This window comes from Myxine glutinosa, chromosome 12, assembly GCF_964187855.1.
Source record: "Myxine glutinosa chromosome 12, kmMyxGlut1.1, whole genome shotgun sequence".
NCBI classification, from domain to species: Eukaryota; Metazoa; Chordata; class Myxini; order Myxiniformes; family Myxinidae; genus Myxine; species Myxine glutinosa.
In genome coordinates, this window is record NC_136272.1 from 47,207,839 (window position 1) to 47,230,278 (window position 22,440).

A 22,440-nucleotide genomic window follows, 5' to 3' on the forward strand; every position below is an offset into this window, starting at 1 on the left:
ATCAGAGGAGGATGGGAACATTAAAAAAAAGGAGTTCTTTGTTAATTAGATCACAATCCAAAAAAGTAGGTCAAGGATATGAATCAAATATCAGGTGCACAACTTCAGTGCAGGCCTGCAGGTATAGTATTATGATGCAAGAATATCTTGGAAGGCCAGGTGTATTTGAGATTCCACATTGGTAAATTGAGTGATGACAATAAAACGTGGTTTTATTTTTTTCAGACCGCCATCTGACCTTGACCTTTAACCTAGACGGATATGATGTAAATTAAATGTAAATGCGGCTTGCTCTAGACCAGAGATTTAAAAACTTTCTTTTCATCATTTCCTCCCTAAGCTTGACGTGACCAGCCATTTACCCCCAACCCACGAGCTATTTAAACTCATCGACTGTCGGTTGAAATTTTGGCAAAGGCACGCTGAATGAGAAGTGGAAATTAATCTGACAGTTTTGTCCAAAAATTCACTTCCACTCTTGCAAATTCGTTTTTCAGACCAGTAGAGTTTTGAATATCAATCAGCTCTTTTGCTGGATCATCATCATTTATCGCAGTCAGATCAGTGGTGAACAGTCTCACTTTCCAGCTTTCAGTCGGAATCATGTCCATTGCAAAGAAACCCGTGAAAATTGCACTATTTTAGAAATTGGTATATTTACCCCCAACCACGAGATATTAAAAAAAAAACACCATTGGGTCAATTTACCCCTGGTTAAGAACCAGTGCTCTCGACTATCTAGAGGACAATTTTGTTCCCATCAGACAAACGTTAGTCGAGTTATGGTGAAAAATGTTAAAATGTCCATAACTAGGTCATGACCTTAAAATTAGGTCAAGGTCAAAATTTACAGTCGTATTGAGCCCTGTATACTTTGCATTCACGTTATTGATGCAAACTTCCATTCTGAAAGGGCCAGCCGAATATGAGATACAGTTTGGAAATTGGAAGTGGGGCAAGAAGATGAAGAAGAGAAAACACTAAATGGTGCTTTGATACTCCCCGGAGTCTAAGAAACTCTGTGGTACCATTAATAATTGGGGGCACTAATTGTAGAAACAAATCGTACAACAGGTATAAGTAAGCGTTTCCCTATCCTATGGGAAAAATATAGGGGGAGGCTTAACTAGAACGTCACAAGGTAGTAGAGGACATATCTACGGCAGGCTGAATAGTTTATGTTTTGTATCCCACTGATGGGCCGGATCTGGATCCAGATCATTCGTCCGTGTCACATACCAAGCTCTAAATCAGTTCTTTTCACCTACCCAACTCATCCACCAAGTTTCGTCTGAATCCGTCACCAACTTTTCGAGATATCCTGCTCACAGACAAACAACCAGACAAACAGGAGTGAAAACATAACCGGACCGCTGCGTCTTTTTGAGCAAGCACCACTTTATCAGCACATCGTCACAGAATCTACATCTGAACCTCATTCACTTGTGAGGAAAGTAGGTTATATGCAATAAAGCGATTTTCAGAATTTTTGGGAAAAAAAAAGTTTGCTAAACAAGTTTTATTTCAACAATGCATGGCAGTTACATTGGTAGAATACAATATACAAAGGTAATATTAAACAGTTGCGCGCTCAGGACACGAGTGAACAATTCTAATCAAACAGCAGAATGAGCCAAAGCTATAGTGACAGACGAGCAAAAATAATTCAAAAGCCAATAACTTAAAGCTTGGGATTATCAATCCTTGTTAAATAAGATCATGTGCTTACCAGCGCACACAGCGCAAGCAAACACCAATTTATAGCACACACTCGTCTGAAACACGGCCGAGCACATAATCCTAACCGACGGAAGGGAAGGGATTTGGAGCGGATGGAGAAAAGGGAGAGATCAGAAATAAACCTGCTTTGCTTCGGACGGAGGATGTTCCACTGGACAGTAAGGACACTTCAGCCTGTTTAGTGGGAGGGATGAACGGCAGAGAGGAAGGATGCATACAGTGACTGAAACGATCGAACTGATCATTGAATTTACCCCTCGTTACTTCCCCTACTGGCACATGATAAAAACATGGATGTGAGCATCCCAGCACCAGGTAAGACCCGTATCGTTTGTGCAGTAGTACCCTGCCATGTTCCCACAGCACTAATTGTATGTGTGTGTGCAGTGGCATAGTGATGGTTTGTGGCGCTCGGGGCAAACGTCAAAAATATCGCCCCCTGCAGGTACTGACAGTCAGAAATTCCGATTGGGGGGCCATATGAAAGAGCTTAAACTCCCCCAGCAGGCAAAAATAATCAGCAGCAGAGCTCTGGAATCTGTTCAAAATGAGAATAGATTTAGTTATGATCTCCTGAGATGATTAGGCTAATTAACTACAAAGAATTCCTATGTTTCTAAACACGCGCCATGTTAAGGTGGAAAGAGCAGTTTAATAGGTCCTTACATGGCATGGTATTCCTATGACAAAATAAACAAGAAAAAGAGCAATCGGAGATTGCAATCCCTCGCCAGGATGTATTTTCAGTGGTTTTTTAAGGCTTTTGTGTTAAAACAAATATGGCGGCCGAACCACGTGATCGATGACGTCATCATTTTTTTTCTAAACTAATTTAATCCTAGATTATGCTCAAGAAATTTCATCTTGATCGGATGAAGTTTTGTATTTGTCGAATTATGACGTCATAATGGAGGCACCTATGACATCATCATTAACATGTTTTATTCCCCATGGAGAGTTCTTTACAATGAGCCATGTCTCAATTTTTTCTATTCAGCCCTTTTGGAGATATATAGGTGCAACGTTTTTCGGTTTTTCCAAGATGGCGGCCGAACCACGTAACCGATGACATTTTTCTTTTTTTTCTCCACCAGTTTATGCCGACATGGCACTCAAGAAATTTCATCTTGATTGGATGAAGTTTTGTACTTGTCGATGATGTCATAATGGAAGCACCTATGTCCTATGACATCATTAACATTTTATTCCGCATGGAGAGTTCTTTACAATGAGCCATGTCTCCATTTTTTCCATTCAGCGGTTTTGGAGATAGAGGTGCAAAGTTTTTCGGTTTTTTCAAGATGGCGGCCAAACCACGTGACCTATGATGTCATAATTATCATTACAAAATTCTACAGGTGGAGTTGCACCTATGGTGAAAATTTCCTGTCAATCGGACCAAAGGTTGCAGAGAAAATCATTTATTCTGTGCGGACAAACAGACAGACAGACAAACAAACGGACTCAAATGCAATACCCTCTCCTCTGGCGAGAGCAATAACAAAAACAATGATAACATTGCAACAAAGCATTTATTAATACTAATAATATTAACAACAATAATAATATTCGTACCATTTGGCAATAATAAAACGAACGTGTAATCTTCGCCCTGGTCCAGATAGACCTGGGCTTGGTGAAAGGTAAACTAGTGCTGAAGCAGTACAGCAGGCAGGTATGCTACAAGGCCGTTAAGAAAAACTACATCAAACATGCATGCAGCAAGGTGTGGTATTTCTATGGCCGACAGACGAGAGCTGGTGAGACAGAGCAGCAGAGGAAGGCAAGGAAGTTAAATAACTCATTTGACACGTGATCCTGGCCGTCGCTGATTGGGACATACACCGTGAGATATGTAGATTTGATAGACATAATTACATAACAAACGTCCAACAGTTGCACCCCTCCATGCCCTGGGCCAATGGGCGATCTCCATGTTACCGAGTGCATATTAAACCTCATCATACAAGATAAGAGATCTACGCAGCAGGCAGCCCGATAATTACTAACACGGTAACACGGATTTATTTACTGTGCGAGATGTCCGTGAAGTTAGCACCCTTTACCCGAGTCAAAGTTAGGGATGTGCCATTACAAAAATGGGGGGTGTTGTGGATTTCTTTGTACAAAAGGCGGATGCGTAAATAGGGTAAATTATGGACAATGGTAATCCGATAATGGTTCGAATCCTGTAAAGGCCTGAGAAACATAATGTAAGACGCGAATAGGGCAATGGTTCGAATCCAGTAATTGACTGAATCAGTTAATTGTTCGAATGCAGTAATGGTTTGAATCTGGTAAAATAAAATAAAATCCGGTAATCATTTCAATCGGCTAAAGGTTCGAATCGGTAAACGTTTGAATCGGTTAATGGTTCGAATCGGTTAATGGTTCGAATCCGGTAAACGTTTGAATCGGTTAATGGTTCGAATCGGTTAATGGTTCGAATCCGGTAAACGGTTGAATCGGTTAATGGTTCAAATCCGGAAAACGTTTGAATCGGTTAATGGTTCGAATCCGTTAAATGTTTGAATCGGTTAATGGTTCGAATCCGGTAAGTGTTTGAATCGGTTAATGGTTCGAATCCGGAAAACGTTTGAATCGGTTAATGGCTCGAATCCGGTGGTGGACTGAATCCGAAATGGCCTGAGAAACATAACGGCAGCAACAACAACAAGCATGACAACAACAAAAAGCATGACAACAACAACAACAACAACAACTCTCACAACTCCCCCACCCGCTCCCCATTCAAACCTTTACCTGATTCAAATGTTTACCCGATTGAACCGTTTACCCGATTCAAACCTTTACCCTATTCAAACCTTTACCGGATTCAAACCTTTACCCTATTCAAACCTTTACCCTATTCAAACCTTTACCCTATTCAAACCTTTACCCTATTCAAACCTTTACCGGATTCAAAACTTTACCCTATTCAAACCTTTACCGGATTCAAACCTTTACCCTATTCAAACCTTTACCCTATTCAAACCTTTACCCTATTCAAACCTTTACCCTATTCAAACCTTTACCCTATTCAAACCTTTACCGGATTCAAACCATTACTGCATTCGAACGATTAACCGATTCAGTCAATTACTGGATTTGAATCATTGCCCTATTCGCGTCTTACATTATGTTTCTCAGGCCTTTACAGGATTCGAACCATTATCGGATTACCATTGTCCATAATTTACCCTATTTACACATCCGCCTTTTGTACAAAGAAATCCACAACACCCCCCATTTTTGTAATGGTACAACCCTAACTTTGAATCGGGTGAAGGGTAAAGGGTGAAGAGTGCTAACTTCACGGACATTTGTGCGAGGTGATAGAAATAGTAATTACGAAAAAAGTGAATCCGGATGGAAATGACTTTCGGATGGAGAGATTTGTAAACCGGACACATTGACAGGTAGCACGGAGTTTAAACTGTGAAACGTGGTTGTGAAAGTTGCTTTTCGTGATCTCACGAGTTTGTTGTATTATAATTTATAGACAATACAAACAAATGGAGCATGAAAACGTTTTTTTTTTAAGGTGTCATTTAGCGCCCCATCCACTGCGCGCCTGGTGCGGTCGCCCCCTCCGCCCCCCCATCATTACGCCTGTGTGTGTGTGTGTGTGTGTGCGTGTGTGTGTGTGTGTGTGTGTGTGTGTGTGTCCAAAAGCTCTCTTCAGGATCGTCACTTGCTTTGCGGAACAGTCTTATGGACCCGTTGTTGACTTGGAATGTATTTCGTAGCTCTGGTTGATCATATTGAACTGTTTGATGTGGATGTCAATGTTAGTGTTGAGTTGTTGGAATTTTTGTTCAGTATCATATTTAAAATTATACCATATTGCTTTTTTGTTTTTCATATTGCTTTTTTTTTTTCATACTGCTTTTTTTTTTCATACTGCTTTTTTGTTTTTCAGATTGCTTTTTTGTTTTTCATATTGCTTTTTTGTTTTTCATATTGCCTTTTTGTTTTTCAGATTGCTTTTTGTTTTTCATACTGCTTTTTTGTTTTTCAGATTGCTTTTTTTGTTTTTCAGATTGCTTTTTGTTTTTCATACTGTGTTTTTGTTTTTCAGATTGCTTTTTTTGTTTTTCAGATTGCTTTTTTGTTTTTAATATTGCTTTTTTGTTTTTCATACTGCTTTTTTGTTTTTCATACCGCTTTTTTGTTTTTCATATTGCTTTTTTGTTTTTCAGATTGCTTTTTTGTTTTTCATACTGCTTTTTTGTTTTTCATACTGCTTTTTTGTTTTTCATATTGCTTTTTTGTTTTTCATATTGCTTTTTTGTTTTTCATATTGCTTTTTTGTTTTTCATATTGCCTTTTTGTTTTTCAGATTGCTTTTTTGTTTTTCATACTGCTTTTTTGTTTTTCAGATTGCTTTTTTTGTTTTTCAGATTGCTTTTTTGTTTTTCATACTGCTTTTTTGTTTTTCATATTACTTTTTTGTTTTTCATACTGCTTTTTTGTTTTTCATACCGCTTTTTTTTTTTTCATACTGCTTTTTTGTTTTTCAGATTGCTTTTTTGTTTTTCATACTGCTTTTTTGTTTTTCATATTACTTTTTTGTTTTTCATACTGCTTTTTTGTTTTTCATACCGCTTTTTTGTTTTTCATATTGCTTTTTTGTTTTTCAGATTGCTTTTTTGTTTTTCAGATTGCTTTTTTGTTTTTCATATTGCTTTTTTGTTTTTCGTACTGCTTTTTTGTTTTTCATCTTGCTTTTTTGTTTTTCATATTGCTTTGTTTTTCAGATTGCTTTTTTGTTTTTCATATTGCTTTTCATATTGCTTTTTTGTTTTTCAGATTGCTTTTTTGTTTTTCAGATTGCTTTTTTGTTTTTCAGATTGTTTTTGTTTTTCATATTGCTTTTTTGTTTTTCAGATTGCTTTTTTGTTTTTCATATTGCTTTTCATATTGCTTTTTTGTTTTTCATATTGCTTTTTTGTTTTTCAGATTGCTTTTTTGTTTTTCATATTGCTTTTTTTGTTTTTCAGATTGCTTTTTTGTTTTTCAGATTGCTTTTTTTGTTTTTCAGATTGCTTTTTTGTTTTTCATACTGCTTTTTTGTTTTTCATATTGCTTTTTTGTTTTTCATACTGCTTTTTTGTTTTTCATATTGCTTTTTTGTTTTTCATACTGCTTTTTTGTTTTTCAGATTGCTTTTTTTGTTTTTCAGATTGCTTTTTTGTTTTTCATACTGCTTTTTTGTTTTTCATATTGCTTTTTTGTTTTTCATACTGCTTTTTTGTTTTTCATACCGCTTTTTTGTTTTTCATATTGCTTTTTTGTTTTTCAGATTGCTTTTTTGTTTTTCAGATTGCTTTTTTGTTTTTCATATTGCTTTTTTGTTTTTCGTACTGCTTTTTTGTTTTTCATCTTGCTTTTTTGTTTTTCATATTGCTTTGTTTTTCAGATTGCTTTTTTGTTTTTCATATTGCTTTTCATATTGCTTTTTTGTTTTTCATATTGCTTTTTTGTTTTTCAGATTGCTTTTTTGTTTTTCAGATTGTTTTTGTTTTTCAGATTGCTTTTTTGTTTTTCATATTGCTTTTCATATTGCTTTTTTGTTTTTCATATTGCTTTTTTGTTTTTCATATTGCTTTTTTGTTTTTCATATTGCTTTTTTTGTTGACTATTTTGTTTGTGTTGAGGTTTTATTTATGGTAATGATGGTACGTTGGTGATCTGAAGGGAGTTGTATTGTTCTCCACATGGTTGTGGTTGTGATGGGGAACGGAATGTTATGTCTGGTGAGAAGTTATTTTAAACAGCTTGTGTGTGTGTGTGTGTGTGTGTGTGTGTGTGTGTGTGTGTGTGTGTGTGTGTGTGTGTGTGTGTGTGTGTGTGTGTGAGAGAGAGAGTGAGAGTGAGAGTGAGAGTGAGAAAGAGAGAGAGAGAGAGAGAGAGACAGAGAGAGAAAAATGGAGGTGTGTGACCAGCATCACACAACTCACTTGTTGCCATTCACGAGCTTGTTGAGAGCGTCGCGTGAGATTATATGCCCACAAACGAGGCGCATAGGAGGGTTGCTGTCCGTTGTCTGCTGGCGCAGGATTGGGCAGGCAAACACCGAATGGTACCAACATCCACGTCCGAGGTCCACCTCAATCTTCACCACGAGGCAACACTCGCTTAGGAAAACTTGATATCTTCCATTCTCCATTTATATCACATGACCATGACATTTTTGAACATTTATTTGCAGTATTTACCAAATAAATAGGTTATGCACTTTGTACTTTAGAATGGTGCAAATTTTTAACATCCTCCCTCTCCCCTCCCACCTGCCTCTCTCCTCCCACCTGCCTCTCTCCTCCCACCTGCCTCTCTCCTCCCACCTGCCTCTCTCCTCCCACCTGCCTCTCTCCTTTAGAGGCCATTTTTTCCCGCATAGCGGGGGTTGGCCTTTTTCGGGCACCGTGGTCCCCTTTTTGAAGCAATGTTTTAAGGCTGGATGCCCTTCCTCCCGCCAACCCTGTTCGTCGCCTCTTGCAACACACAGGGAATTACCAGTGAACTGGTACTCAATTTGCCGACCTCGGAAGGATGACAGGCTGAGTCAGCCCTCCTGGCATTAATTCAGCGATCGACCGGGATTCGAACCCAGGATCCTAGGATCCCAAGCCGGCACCCTAACCGCCAAGCCAACACCAGGCTTTTTTCTGGCTATGTATATGTAACAAGTAAATCCACCACCACCTAACCTTCACCATTCCCAAATTAATTTATTTACAAACAACCATCAACAATTATAAAGTACTTGCAGACACATTTGCATCAAAATAACAATGCAGAATAAACCGGTGAACGATACAAACGTTATCATTCGCACCGGCAGTTCATCCTTCTGATTCCACACGCCCGTGCACTGCCTCTGCTCGATAACCGCCTTGATGTTAATGAGGGAAGGCAGAGCGATGCATCCAGCTGAGAATCTGCGTACAGACAAGGAAACACATTGCGCGCACACCATGTGAGCGGCACCTAGAGGCAAGTCACAACACTTTGCCAAAATGAGCAGTACATCGTGTGACCGTCTGTCAACGCACGTAGTACTTCTCTCTAGCTAAACAAAGCAAACTGGATGCTTAAGCCGGCTGCAAGTGCAGGACCCACGATGCTTTCACTCCCGGAAAGAGTAAATCAAGTGACGATACGATTTTTTTTTTAAATGTACCAAATGCCAAATCGTGGAAATGGTAAAACACAGACAAATGTGCCTCAAAAACACGAGGACTCTTAAGAGTGTAGAAGGGTGGAAACGGGAAGACCGAAGAAAAGGACAGTGAGCACGAGCACATACGTCACAGAGAGTGGAGACTCTACGGACAGGCCAAGCAACGAGCATGCATCCCGAGTGAACAAGTCACAGATCTCAGCCCACTGGTTCGAGTCCAAGAGGTGAACGTATGGAGATGCCTGGATACCTTGCCGCAAATACATAAGGCTGCCCATCAGTACCTGAATGTCTGTGAACAAAAACACAAGAAAAGCAAATTAGTAGAAAAAAAAAAGTAACTAGAACGCCACTCAGTAGAGCGCATACTCCCGCCGTGGGTCGTTGGAATAATACGTTTTGTTTAACATCCCCTTTTTAACATCCGTTTTGGTTAACAAGGAGAGATGCAGAAAATAGGGCAAATGGAGAAGATTGTCATGGGGACCGCAAGGCTAACCCCCGCTCTAGCAGGGAAAATGGCCTTAAAATGCATGTTGTTGTTGTTTGTTGTTTAACATCCCCTCTCCCCAAAACAATAAATGAAAAAGAAAGTAGGCCCTAACTGTCAGAGAATTTATTTTGATATATCTCGGAATTAGAGGAGAAAAACATAATTTCAGAATAAGAATAAAAGCTTTAACGCAGTAAAACAGGAAAAAAAATTGCCAAAAAAATTCCCCAAAAAAATTCCTGGATCCAGAATAATATCCTGAGCTTCACCAAAAACTAATCAATTCTTCCTTATCCCAAGGGCAATCATCCCACCAACTTTCATCCAAATCCGTCCAGAACTTTTCCAGATATCTTGTTCACAAACATACGAACACACACACACACACGGACGGACACGATCGAATGCATTACTCCCTGGCGGGAGTAATAAACCTGAAAATCGCAGAGCCAGAATTATTTATTTGGTCTGGGAAGCCCATGCGAGGTTTCTTCTTCTTCAGCCTCTCACAACCCGGGGTGAATATGCGATCTTTAAAAAAAAAAAGTCAGAATTTTGCAAAATCTGTTTTATTCGTTTGTTAATACACCTCAGCCATTGACAAATCTGGAATTATAATTTTATTTGAGGTTCAAATTAACCCGGGAGATTGTGTCAAACGATGCCTGCAAGTCTGTACATGTGATAATTATTAATCGTCCACAGTTGAAGACTCTTCTTCTTCATGCAATAACAACTTCTAGCTTCCAGACTGTACATCCAATCATCTTCAAATTTTGCACACTTGTTACTCTTCATGACTTCTACTACAGTATGAAGTTTCACGTCGATCAATTAAGTGGTTCAAGAGATATAAATGTTTTTATTATTTGCGTTTAATTCACGATATCTGCCAAACCACATGACCTATCGCAAATTCCAAAAGGACATTTTAGTAGACTGATATGCTGAACAGATCTGTGAAGTTTCCCCTCGATTGGATAACAAATGAGGGAGGAGCTAGGTTTTAAATGTTTGTGCTTAAAAACGTCATAACTCAGAAACCATGTGATGCATGACGTCATGCTCGCTGACTCTTTTGTTCGTCATGGGTATGCAATTCTGCCTGCAAAGTTTGGCCTTGATCTGTTCAGGCGTTTTGGAGAAAATTGGATTTTAGTGTTTTTCACTCAAAACAATATGGCGGCCGAACAACGTGACCTGTGACATCATAATTACCATTGAAATATTCTACAGACCGAGTCCCTCCTATGGTGAAAATTTGCTCTCAATCGGTCCAATTATTGCAGAGAAAATGGTTTTTAAAGGAAAACAGAAAAAAAATTCCCAAAAAAAATTCCCCCAAAAAATTCCTGGATCCGGAATAATATCCTGAGCTTCACCAAAAACTAATCAATTCTTCCTTATCCCAAGGGCAATCATCCCACCAACTTTCATCCAAATCCGTTCAGAACTTTTCCAGATATCTTGTTCACGAACACACACACACACACACACACACACACACACACACACACACACACACACACACACACACACACACACACACACACACACACACACACACACACACACACACACACACACACACACACACACACACACACACACACACACACACACACACACACACACACACACACACACACACACACACACACACACACACACACACACAAAACTCCCTGGCGGCAGTAAATATGACAATCAGTCCATCATGAACCATTTCACGATAGTGACAATGTAGTGGAGCGTTGTATTTAAACAATGACGTTTGGGGGGTGAAGGTGCACCCTGCTGGTGTTGTGAGGCGAAAGGCTGGAAGTTTCGGGCGTACTCCAACGCCTCCTGCTGCCGCATCGAGCCTCCAGCCAACAGCTGAATGAAGAAGAGCCGATGCAACTTGAACTCGAGAGAGCTGTTTTGTGTTAACAGTCGTTCCCTGTTAATCACAGCCCACCTGGCAGGAAAACACACGTTGTTATTTTAAAACAGTAAACATTTATGAAACAAGGGGAATTCCTTAGCATTGGACGTTTGGTTACAAGTATCACAGGTTTTAAAAGATGCAGGTAAATGCCATTTGGCCGAACAGGTATGTGCCATATCCACAACCCAGCACCCTCACATACTGCAAGTGGTGTGCCACATTTGATATTTACTGCAAACACCATAAATGCAAACACAACAGCTAACTTTACACTCAATTTTGAAAGGCAAAGTGCTTTGAGATGCAGCAACCCTTGCTAGTAATAGTATTTAGAACTATGACGTCACACGGCTATGGAACACACGAGAGGTGAAAAGGGTTGGAGGGCAGAGTTTTACAATATTGGGGGCAAGGAAAAGGTAAGTGGGGGCATTAACCCAGATATACTGAGCTCACTCGAGAGCGGGGCGGAGGTCATGTTGCCTCAAGGCTTCCAGAATGCGGTTCAGCTCCACAAAAGGCTCCTTCTGCTTGGCATCAATGGGCAGCCCGGCCTCCTAATGGTGGAGCCACAGCACAGGGTTTCTAGTTAACCGACCAGGTTTCCTTTTACATGGGGTAAGAGGTCATATATCCAAAAGCTCAAGGTGATGTAGCCCCAGAAAGATCCTCTTTCTCAATCTATACACTTAGAGAGCTGAACATACCCTGACATCCATCATTTCTTAACATCAAATCCCTACAATACCATCTTTTGTTGGGTTTAAACAACTTACATCAATATCCACACTAGATTCATAAATATAGAATCCTTTGTCAACAATTGGATACACTTGGCGTGCATATCCATCGCTCTGCTGACGGGTTAGATCAAGATATCATGTTGTACTTTAGAAACATATTGTATATGTGTCTGTGAATCTCAATGATGATGTAATTAATGTAAAAGTAGTGAAACCCACGAAAAAATGATTTTTACGGCGAAGCCCATAGGGCAAAGCCGTCTAGAACAGTACTTGTCCGTCCGTATGTATGTATGTATGTATGTATGTATATATGTCCCCTCAAACGTATACCAATCAGAGCTGAGGATCTGGTCACATGACAGGGTGATGTGATTACGTCTGATATCATTACGCAGTATGGCAGCTGACTCTCCACACTCCGGCATTTTGATTCCAATTTCGTTCAGGCCGAACATATCGTCGAACCTGTCATATATCACAATCGCCATGCTCTACCTTGACGGTTTTCATTCAGTGTGAACCACAAACAAACCGATTGTTAAAATGACCATCAAATATCGAAAGCATCGGCGTTACAGCTCTTCCAACTAAACCTTATGCCTACCCACAACAAACTTATGCCTACCCACAACAACAACAAAAAGTGTATAGGCCTTAGGCGTTATGCCTACCCTTTGGACCGCTTCGGACATATTAGGCCCAGGTTTCTTAATACAGTATTGTATCGTTTTAGTCGTATTGTTTTTGTAATAATAATATCGTAAATATAACCGTAACACTTGAATCCCAATGTCATGAATACAAAGTTCATGGATTGAAGCGGTGTATGGTTCATGATCAATGATGAGCGGTGTTCGGCCGTTAGTTATTAGTTCGGCACGAATGTTAATAATCGCGGAAGTAAGGAATTCGCCTCGGTTTTTTCTGGTAATATCATTTTCGGAATAATGATAACATAACGTTAATATTATAGTAAATCTAATCCTAACACTAATCCATTCGTAGTGACTGCAAACATACTGGAAGTTAAAATATATAATCTTCTACATATTAAAGTAGCGGCAGTTTTGTGTCCGTTACGTCATTACGTCCATGATGTCATTACGACGGCTGACTCCACCGACCAACATTTTAATTTACTAGTACACCCACTCACTACGGGAGCGGCAGGAAGGGTCATTCCTCTTTGGGGTATATTGATTACAGTCGATCTATGGTCGGGTCTCAAGAATATTGGGTGTGTTCATTTACCAAGTTTCTTGTGGAGAGATCGCCAAGTGGTTTAAGCATTCGACCAAGCACTCCATTCAAATTCGTTAAGGAACGGCTGGCTTGGCAAGCGCTAGCTAGCTGCTTGGTCAATGAACACACCTCCAAACCTAGTAGGGTACATAGATTACAGTAGATCTTCCCTCAGTTCTACAAGTAGAACCTACCTCACGGATATCGGGATTCCTCCAAATCTTTGTTTAATGTTATAAACAGCATTAGCGACTATTTGAAAAGCTAATCATACGTGTTTGTGGTTTATAATATTTTACAAGCCCGGCTGCGCCGCTGTTAGACTTTTGGTCTTGTTTTTACAACACGTTGTTGTTGTTATTGTTCGAGCTGTGGTTGTTACCTCCGCCACCAAAGGTGGACGGAGGTTATGTTTTCACTCCTGTCTGTTTGTTTGTGAACAATATATCTCAAAAGGTTGTGGATGGATTTGGACGAAATTTGGCAGAGAGGTAGTGTATGTGAACAGGAGGAAATGATTAGATTTTGGTGAAGATCCGGATTCGGATCCAGCTAGTATAATTTTAGTATTTTAGCTAGTATTTTATCCAGCTAGTATTTTAGCCTGGTGTTGGCTTAGCGGTTAGGGTGCCGGCTTTGGATCCTAGGATCCTGGGTTCGAATCCCGGTCGATCGCTGAATTAACGCCAGGGGGGTTGACTCAGCCTGCCATCCTTCCGAGGTCGGCAAATTGAGTACCAGCATGCTGGGATGAATGATCCCGGTGTGTACCCCGGTTTAGAATAGGTACACCGTATCCCTGCGCATCGTAAGAGCGTGACCAAGGGTTGGTGTCAGGAAGGGCATCCGGCCATAAAAACATTGCCTCAAACAGGGAACCATGATTGTCATGGGGCCCGCAAGGCTAACCCCCGCTTTAGCGGGGAAAATGGCCTTAAAACGATCATTCATATTCATTCTTCACCATTGGGAGATGGGGCCAAAAACGATACATAGCAGGATATCTCAAAAAGCTACAGACGGATTTGCATGAAACTTGGTGGACTGGTTGGGTGTGTGACAAGGACTAATCGATTCGATTTTAGTGAAGATCTGAATATGAATTCGGATACGGGAATTATTTAATTTTTAAGTGATTCTTCACCATTGAGAGATCAGGCGAAAAGCGATACATAGCATGATATTAAAAAAAGTTATGGACGAGTTATGATAAAACTTGGGGGACGAGTTGGTTTGGTGACAAGAACAAGCCGATTAGATTTTGGTTCAGGTCCGAAGTAATAACGTTTTTAGTTCTGTAGTAATAAATAAGTTCAGAGTAATAAATGTTAGCGTTGGAAACACTGCAATGAGCTCCCATTCCCGAGTCTTCTTCTTCAATAACAGAAAAAAAAAGCCTTTAAAAATTAGTATCCGTATGATTAAATGGACATAATTTTTTTTGCTCCGAGTAAAAATCATTCCACAACAACAGGAAACGCTAAGGTTCGAGGCTGTACTGCTTCAGCTTCATATTAATTGCGTGACGCGTGTGAAAAAACACACACACACACACACACACACACACACACACACACACACACACACACACACACACACACACACACACACACGCCTATGGCTGACTGCAAAATATCGGAAGTATAGTTCCTCATAAACCATCCCAGGATACATTTTGAGAGGCCGTACCTGACTCAGGGTCTCTGCCACATCCAGCATGCCTTGTCGGAGCAGGTGCTCTACCAGGACACGGTTCAGCAGTTGCTGACGTTCAGAGGAGTTAAAAACTCCCTCCATTGCAACGCTGCTCACATCAGTCTCATAGTTCTTGGTTGGGAAGGATGCATCACTTTTGTCAGAACATCCTCTTCATTGAATAAGGAACTCACCAAAACAATAGCGGACTTGCGGTAATACACCCGGGACATACAGAAGACATCTCAAAGACAGGTTTTTGTATAAACACCTCTGTATCAGACAATGAAGCCATTCTACATCCTGCAGCAATCTAGCCTGAATACCAAGTTCACTACACAGAGCCTTAGGTCTGCAATTCACTCGTTAACTTCAACTCTGCCTACCATGACAATCATCATTCGGTCGGCCGACAACGTGTAGGGAAATAGACCCACCCTGTCAATGGCCTTTCCGACTTTGGACACGCTTCCGTGGATGTCCTTATGATCAGATGCGAGTTTCTGCACGGTATCACGGATCTTCTTGCAGCAGTGAGAGAGCACCAAGGCGTGCGTCGGACTCAGCTCAGCGTCTTCTCCAACTGAGCGACACAACACGGGGTCCTTGGGTACGTCAATGAAGGGGTCAGCAACTCCGTGCAGGTACGACAACAACATGCAAGTGGTCGTTAAGGATCACACAGCAAACTTGTGTAGCAGTCGTTCAAAACTATATTTTACAGAGACGGGAATGTCCATGCTCGCTTCAACCTATATGTAAACTAGAGAGATTATAGAACAAGTTACCCCACACAGTCATGACAAACAAGAACGGAGTCTACGAGCGGAAAATTTGATTGGTGGAGATGACGTAAAATACCGCAACATTTTGTCAAAGTACTGCTAAACAGAAGGGTTTGGAAAGTGAAAAAAGGCGATTTGTGTTCTACATTGTTCAGGTATACAAGTCAATTGAAATAGAATAAAGATTTTAAATCACTCACCCATTCCCGGACCCGTGACCACATCACCCCCGTCCTTTATAAGCTTCACTGGCTCCCCATCCCCAGAGAATCCAGTACAAAATCCTCCTCTTGACCTACAAAGCCCTCCATAACCTGGCCCCATCCTACCTGACTGACCTCCTCTCCAGACACACTCCCACCCGCAAGAGTACCAACCTCCTGACCCCCCCCCCCCTCCATCTGGACCAAATTCAGATCCTGGGGGGACAGGGCCTTCTCCATCGCTGCTCCCACCCTCTGGAACTCACTACCTCACATCATCAGAGACTCCTCCTCACTCACCACATTCAAAACATCACTCAAGACCCACCTGTTCAACACTGCATTCAACATTGAACCCACAGCATTTAACCCCTGACTATCTCTTCTCCTTCTCCTTCCTTTTGCTTTGATTATTTACCTATTGATTTTTGTCTTTTTGCACTTGTTTTTTGTACTCTGTCAAAGCGCCTTTGGGCTTCTTGAAAAGCGCTATATAAAATTAATGTTGTAGGAGCTGGGGCTCCCACGTCGATCGGAAGAATGGACGCGACAAAAAGCTAGAATTCATCCGAGTTGCTTTAATGAAATCAAACACTCAGGCACTCTGAAAACCCGTTTATCGGTCAGCAATATATATCTCTTATCCCAGGGGGTTTGCCCAGGCCCGGCGCCAGGGGGCGTGGCCCAGCGTCCTGGCTGCGGCCTGGCAAGTTGAGGGCGAGCCTGCCCGGGCGTCCTGGACGAGCCCGGCATGGTGATCGCTCCGCGTCCTTGATAGGTGCAAGGCGATTGTGAAACCCCAGCGGCAGCCGCTACACACGTCCCCCCAGAATCGACTTGCACCGGCAGGGTCAACTTGAGGGGGGTCCTGATGACCCGGCCGAAGCGACCCCTGGCGGGTCGTGGGAGGGGGTCCGGTGAGGTGGTGGGCGGTCGAGTGGGGGGCACCGTGGACGGGGGGCGGCCTCGCCGCGGCGGAAGGGCCACCCGTGGTGGGTGGTCGACGTCCACGTGCGCCGGCTTGAGGCGGTCCACTGCAATCCGGTCCGACCTGCCGCCGATGTCGATGACGAACGACTTGTCGTCCCGTCGCAGCACCCGGAAGGGCCCGTCGTACGGCGGCTGGAGTGGCCACCGATGTGCGTCGTGACGCACAAAAACATACTCCGCTGTGCGGAGTGCTGGGGGGACGTAGGACTGGAGGTCACCGTGGTGGGATGTCGGCACGGGGGCAAACCGTCGGGCGGCCTCCTGGAGGTCCGAGCGCTGGTGAGCTGCGGACCAGGGACTGGTAGCGTCGGGCACGAATTCGCCCGAGATGCGTAGCACCTGGCCATAGACCAGCTCGGCGGTGGATGCCTGGAGGTCCTCCTTGGGGGCCGTGCGAAGGCCCAAAAGGACCCACGGCAGCCGGTCGGCCCAACCGCCGTCTTGAAGGCCGGCCATGAGCGCGGCCTTCATGGAGCGGTGGAATCGCTCGCACAACCCGTTTGCTTGGGGGTGGTAGGCCGTAGTACGGTGGAGCTTGACCCCCAGGTTGCGGGCGACCGCGCCCCACAGCTCGGAGGTGAACTGTGGTCCGCGGTCTGACGAGATGTCCGCCGGTGCGCCGAAGCGGGCGACCCAGGTGGCGATGAAAGCCTGCGCCACGTCGGCGGTGGTGGTGGAGACGAGGGGAACGGCCTCCGGCCACCTGGTGGTCCTGTCCACCATGGTGAGCAGGTGTGTGAACCCCCGTGACGGGGGGAGGGGGCCCACCAGATCCACGTTGACGTGGTCGAAACGTCGTTCGGGCACGGTGAAAGGTGCCAGCGGGGCCTGGGTGTGTCGGTGGACCTTGGCCCGTTGGCAGGCCGTGCAGGCGCTGGTCCAATCGCGGACGTCCCGACGAAGGCCGTGCCAGACGAAACGCGCCGACACCAGCTTCTGGGAAGCTTTCCGGCCCGGGTGGGAAAGGCCGTGGAGGGAGGCGAAGATGCGGCGTTGCCAGGTGACGGGCACGATGGGGCGAGGCTGGCCTTGGGAGACGTCGCAGAGCAGGACAGTGTCCGCGCAGGGGATGTCGGCCAGGCGGAGGCCCGTGTCCGCCGCCCGGAGGGCTTGCACCGTGGTGTCGGTGGTTTGGTCCGCCGCCATAAGCGCAAAATCCACGCCCAGGTGGACCGCGTTCGCGCTGGCCCGGGAAAGACAGTCGGCCACGGCGTTGTTTTTGCCGACGACGTGCCGGATGTCCGTGGTAAACTCCGACACGGCGGAGAGGTGGCGCTGTTGGCGGGCCGACCATGGCTCCGTGACCTTGGCCATGGCGTAAACCAACGGCTTGTGGTCGACGAACGCCGTGAAAGGTCGGCCCTCCAGGAGGTGGCGGAAATGGCGGACGGCCAGGTGTAGACCGAGGAGCTCCCGGTCAAACGTGCTGTATTTGAGCTCGTTCGGCCGGAGCTGCCGGCTGAAAAAAGCGAGTGGCTGCCAAACCCCGTTCACCCATTGCTCATGTACGGCGCCCACCGCGTAGTCGGAGGCATCCGTGGTGAGGGCGATGGGAGCGTTGAGCACCGGGTGAGCGAGCAGTGTTGCGTCGGCGAGGGCCCGCTTTGAGCGTTGGAAGGCCGCATCCATTGCTGCGGACCAGGCGATGTCGTGCTTGGCCGGCTTGCCCCGGAGGGCTTCGTAGAGGGGCCGCATGAGTTGAGCAGCGCGGGGCACGAAGCGGTGATAAAAATTCACCATTCCCAGGAATTCCTGCAGGGCCTTTACGGTGCGGGGACGCGGGAACGTGGTGATGGCCTCGACCTTGGTTGGCAGCGGCACGGCCCCGTTCTTGGTGATGTGGTGGCCCAAAAAATCAACGGCCGTCGTGCCGAAGTGGCATTTGGCCGGGTTGACGATGAGGCCGTGCTCGCTGAGGCGCCCGAACAGTGTTCGGAGGTGGAGGAGGTGCTCGGCCCGGGACGTGCTGGCGACGAGGATGTCGTCCAGGTAAACGAAAAGGAACGGCAGGTCACGCAGCACGCCGTCCATCAAGCGCTGGAACGCCTGAGCCGCGTTCTTGAGACCAAACGGCATCCGCAAGAATTCGAATAAGCCGAACGGCGTGATGACTGCCGTTTTAGGGACGTCGGCCGCCCTGACAGGTACCTGGTGATATCCCCGTATGAGATCAATTTTCGAAAAAATGACCCGTCCCGCCAGACGGGCGGAGAAGTCTTGGATATGCGGTATCGGGTACCTGTCGGGGGTGGTAGCGTCATTGAGACGGCGGTAGTCGCCACACGGGCGCCATCCACCCCCCGGCTTTGGCACGATGTGCAGTGGCGAGGCCCACGCGCTATCGGAGCGCCGCACGATGCCGAGGTGCTCCAACGCGTCGAATTCGGCCTTCGCTACGGCGAGCTTGGCTGGGTCGAGGCGGCGGGCCCTGGCGTAGACCGGCGGGCCCGTGGTTGGTATGTGGTGCTCGATCCCATGCCGTACTGCGACGGCCGAAAACGTCGGCCGCGTGAGGGCCGGGAACTCCGCGAGCAGGCGAGCAAACTCGTTCGCCGCCGGGACGGTGCATGCCAGCTCGGTCGGCGCGGAGCTGCTCAATGTGCATACCAGGGAGCTGAAGGTTTCAGCGTTGATTAAACGACGCCGTTGGACGTCGACCAGCAGTCCGTGTGCGCAGAGGAAGTCGGCGCCTAGCAGAGCCATGGGCACGTTGGCGGTTACAAACGTCCAAGCAAAGCGTTGGCCGCCGAAGCAGAGGGTGACGTTGCGCGGGCCGAAGGTGCGGATAGTCGATCCGTTGGCCGCAACCAAGGAGGGGCCGCAAACCGCGGATTGCCTGTCCTGGTCAGAGGCGGGTATGACGCTCAGTTGGGCGCCGGTGTCGCACAGGAAGCGCCGTCCGGACGCTTTATCCGTGATGAACAGTAAGTTGCCCGTGTGGCCGGCGCTCATGGCTGGTAATGAACGCCGGCCCGGCCGTTTCCCGGCCTGCCGAAGGTGCACGGGGGTCGGCATGTCCGGGCCTTCTGTCCGAACCTGGCATGATAGTAACACCACGCTTGGTCAGGTGGAGGCCTCGGTCGTCGTGCTGGAGGTGGTCGGCTCGGTAGAGCGGCCGCCAATTGCGTCGGCAGTTCGGCCGTCGACCGTGCCGGGTGCTCGGGCGCCCTGGGTGTTGCGTCGGACGGCGGTGGGTCCCATGTCGCCGCTGCGATGCGCTGTCCTGCGGCGGAGATCTTGTCGGCTTCTCTGGCAAGGGCCCGGGGATCTGTGATCGTCGTGCTTGCCAGGGAGAGGCGTACCGGGTTAGGCAGCTGACGGAAGAACAGCTCCCGGAACAGGAATGCCGGAGAGTGCTCGCCGAGCAGTGAAAGCATGTAGTCCATTCGCTCGGAAGGGCGCGTGTCGCCGAGCTCAGGCAGTTCGAGCAGGCGCCGTGCGCGTTCCGCCGATGGGAGGGCGAAAGCATCGAGGAGCAGCTTCTTAATCGCGCCGTATTTGTCAGCGGCTGGCGGGCTTTCGAGGAGGCTCAGGGCGCGGGCCGCGGTAGCCGACCCGAGCGCAGCTACCACATGGTGGAAGCGGGTGTCGTCGGCCGTGATGCCTCGCAGGGCGAACAGGGACTCCGCCTGTGCGAACCAAACCGCCGCGTGAGCCTCCCAGAAGGTAGGCAGTTTAAGGGCGACTGCCGTGTCCATGTCGATAGGTCACCAATGTAGGAGCTGGGGCTCCCACGTCGATCGGAAGAATGGACGCGACAAAAAGCTAGAATTCATCCGAGTTGCTTTAATGAAATCAAACACTCAGGCACTCTGAAAACCCGTTTATCGGTCAGCAATATATATCTCTTATCCCAGGGGGTTTGCCCAGGCCCGGCGCCAGGGGGCGTAGCCCAGCGTCCTGGCTGCGGCCTGGCAAGTTGAGGGCGAGCCTGCCCGGGCATGCCCGGGCATGCCCGGGCGTCCCGACCGAGGCCTGGCAAGTTGAGCGCGGGCCTGCCCGGGCGTCCTGGACGAGCCCGGCATGGTGATCGCTCCGCGTCCTTGATAGGTGCAAGGCGATTGTGAAACCCCAGCGGCAGCCGCTACAATGTCTTATTATTATTATTAAATAATTTTTAAAATACAGCTCCGGCCGTTTACCACCGTTGATGCAGCGTCTTTTACACCACCTCGTCTAACAGTCACATTAGTTCTTCGTACCTGTTGTTTGTGTTCTTTATGACGTCCTTAAAAACAGTAGGTTTCCAATTTTGAATGATTTTTCAACTATGTTTGACTGCCAGACAATTTACCTCACTCCTGTCTACGCTTGTGCGATCGAGTCGAATTCAGAGCTAAACTCCAGGTTCGGTTTCCTTCAAAATATAACATTCAGGTGAAATCAATTTGTTCCTCCATCACAGCCCGACCTTTGTAAACAGACAGACAGAGACTCGCATCACGTATGACGTCATCAGGCTTTTCCTCGTCACTAAAGTGCATTTCAGTCCCAAACAAGGTACATTCTCCTGGCTTGTTGCTCCAGTCTCTTTTTAAACATGTCAAACAACACGAGACGGCCGGGTTTACCGTTTAATCTACCAGTACCACCGTGGACACACGAGACGGCACGGGGGGGACTATTCGTAGATGACGTCATAGGACTCACGTCCGGCGAGTTCCTGACGGATTCCGGTCACGTACTGAATCAGGTTCTCCAAGGTACGCTCGCAATGTACCGCGTAGAGACCGAATTTCTGCAGCACCTTGTCCACCTCACGTTCCACGTTCATACACTGCTCCATATCGCAGCAACAGGCCTTGGGTCCGGCGCTCTGACAAGAAGCTATAAAACAAACCGATTCGCTAACGTAACGAGATAAAGCGCGATTCACGATTAACTCTTCATCGGGAATCGACTAAAAAAAAAAAAAAAGCTAAAACCTACAAGAATAAAAGGAGAAACTCCCCGCCGGAATCCAAGCTTCACTGAACTACATAAACAAGGTACAGTGCAGGGAGCGCACTGTACCGTGACGTCATCGTCCTGAGGAATCTGAAGAAGAGTTTATGTTATTTGTACAGTTATGACGATTGCAATGAATAAATAACGTCACAAATTAACGTACTATCATTAATAAGATTGTGTATTGAATTTTAAAACATTTGAACGGTTAGTTCGATTGTCGTCCAGCCCCGCGTTTAGTTCATTCTTCACCCAAAGGCGGAGTGCAAATTGCCACGTCAGAACTTGTTGACACCGAAAGCTTCCGGGTGGCGTTGATATACCTGCGTTTTTTGACGTGACAATCAGGTAGGCAGGTAACTAGGCGACGGTAACTTCATACTTTGATTTATGAGCCGTGGAAGCGGCCCTGGAACTTGAGGTAAGCAAGCTTTACCTGTGATCACGTGACGAGCTGCCTCATTAGTTCGATATACTGAGTGG

General features: G+C 45.8%; 2 protein-coding genes across 5 annotated transcripts in view; one reads left to right on the plus strand and one right to left on the minus strand.

Annotated features, from left to right (window-relative positions):
• Window positions 1-1,504: 1,504 nt before the first annotated feature.
• Window positions 1,505-22,217, minus strand: LOC137437841 (E3 ubiquitin-protein ligase RMND5A). Of its 2 annotated transcripts, none has more exons than XM_078766799.1 (10): window positions 21,940-22,217; window positions 21,661-21,837; window positions 15,470-15,615; window positions 15,027-15,164; window positions 11,806-11,906; window positions 11,213-11,379; window positions 9,053-9,218; window positions 8,582-8,684; window positions 7,704-7,858; window positions 1,505-1,914 (listed from the first exon to the last, which is right to left on the minus strand). In XM_078766799.1, the coding sequence occupies exons 2-10, from the start codon at window positions 21,794-21,796 to the stop codon at window positions 1,851-1,853; spliced, it is 1,176 nt and encodes a 391-aa protein (XP_078622925.1). In that variant the 5' UTR covers window positions 21,797-21,837; window positions 21,940-22,217; the 3' UTR covers window positions 1,505-1,850. The 2 variants fall into 2 exon arrangements, with proteins under 2 accessions (XP_078622925.1, XP_078622924.1); XM_078766798.1 differs by having other exon boundaries at window positions 11,192-11,379; window positions 21,940-22,026.
• RNF103 (ring finger protein 103) overlaps window positions 22,208-22,440 on the plus strand; it is a 39,053-nt gene continuing 38,820 nt past the window's right edge. The window contains exon 1 of one of the 3 annotated variants that reach the window (XM_068132509.2): window positions 22,208-22,305. The gene's annotated coding sequence lies outside the window, so the exon portion shown is untranslated. Of the gene's footprint in view, window positions 22,379-22,440 lie in introns of all 3 variants that reach the window. The other 2 variants (XM_068132510.2, XM_078766797.1) reach the window with 2 other exon arrangements.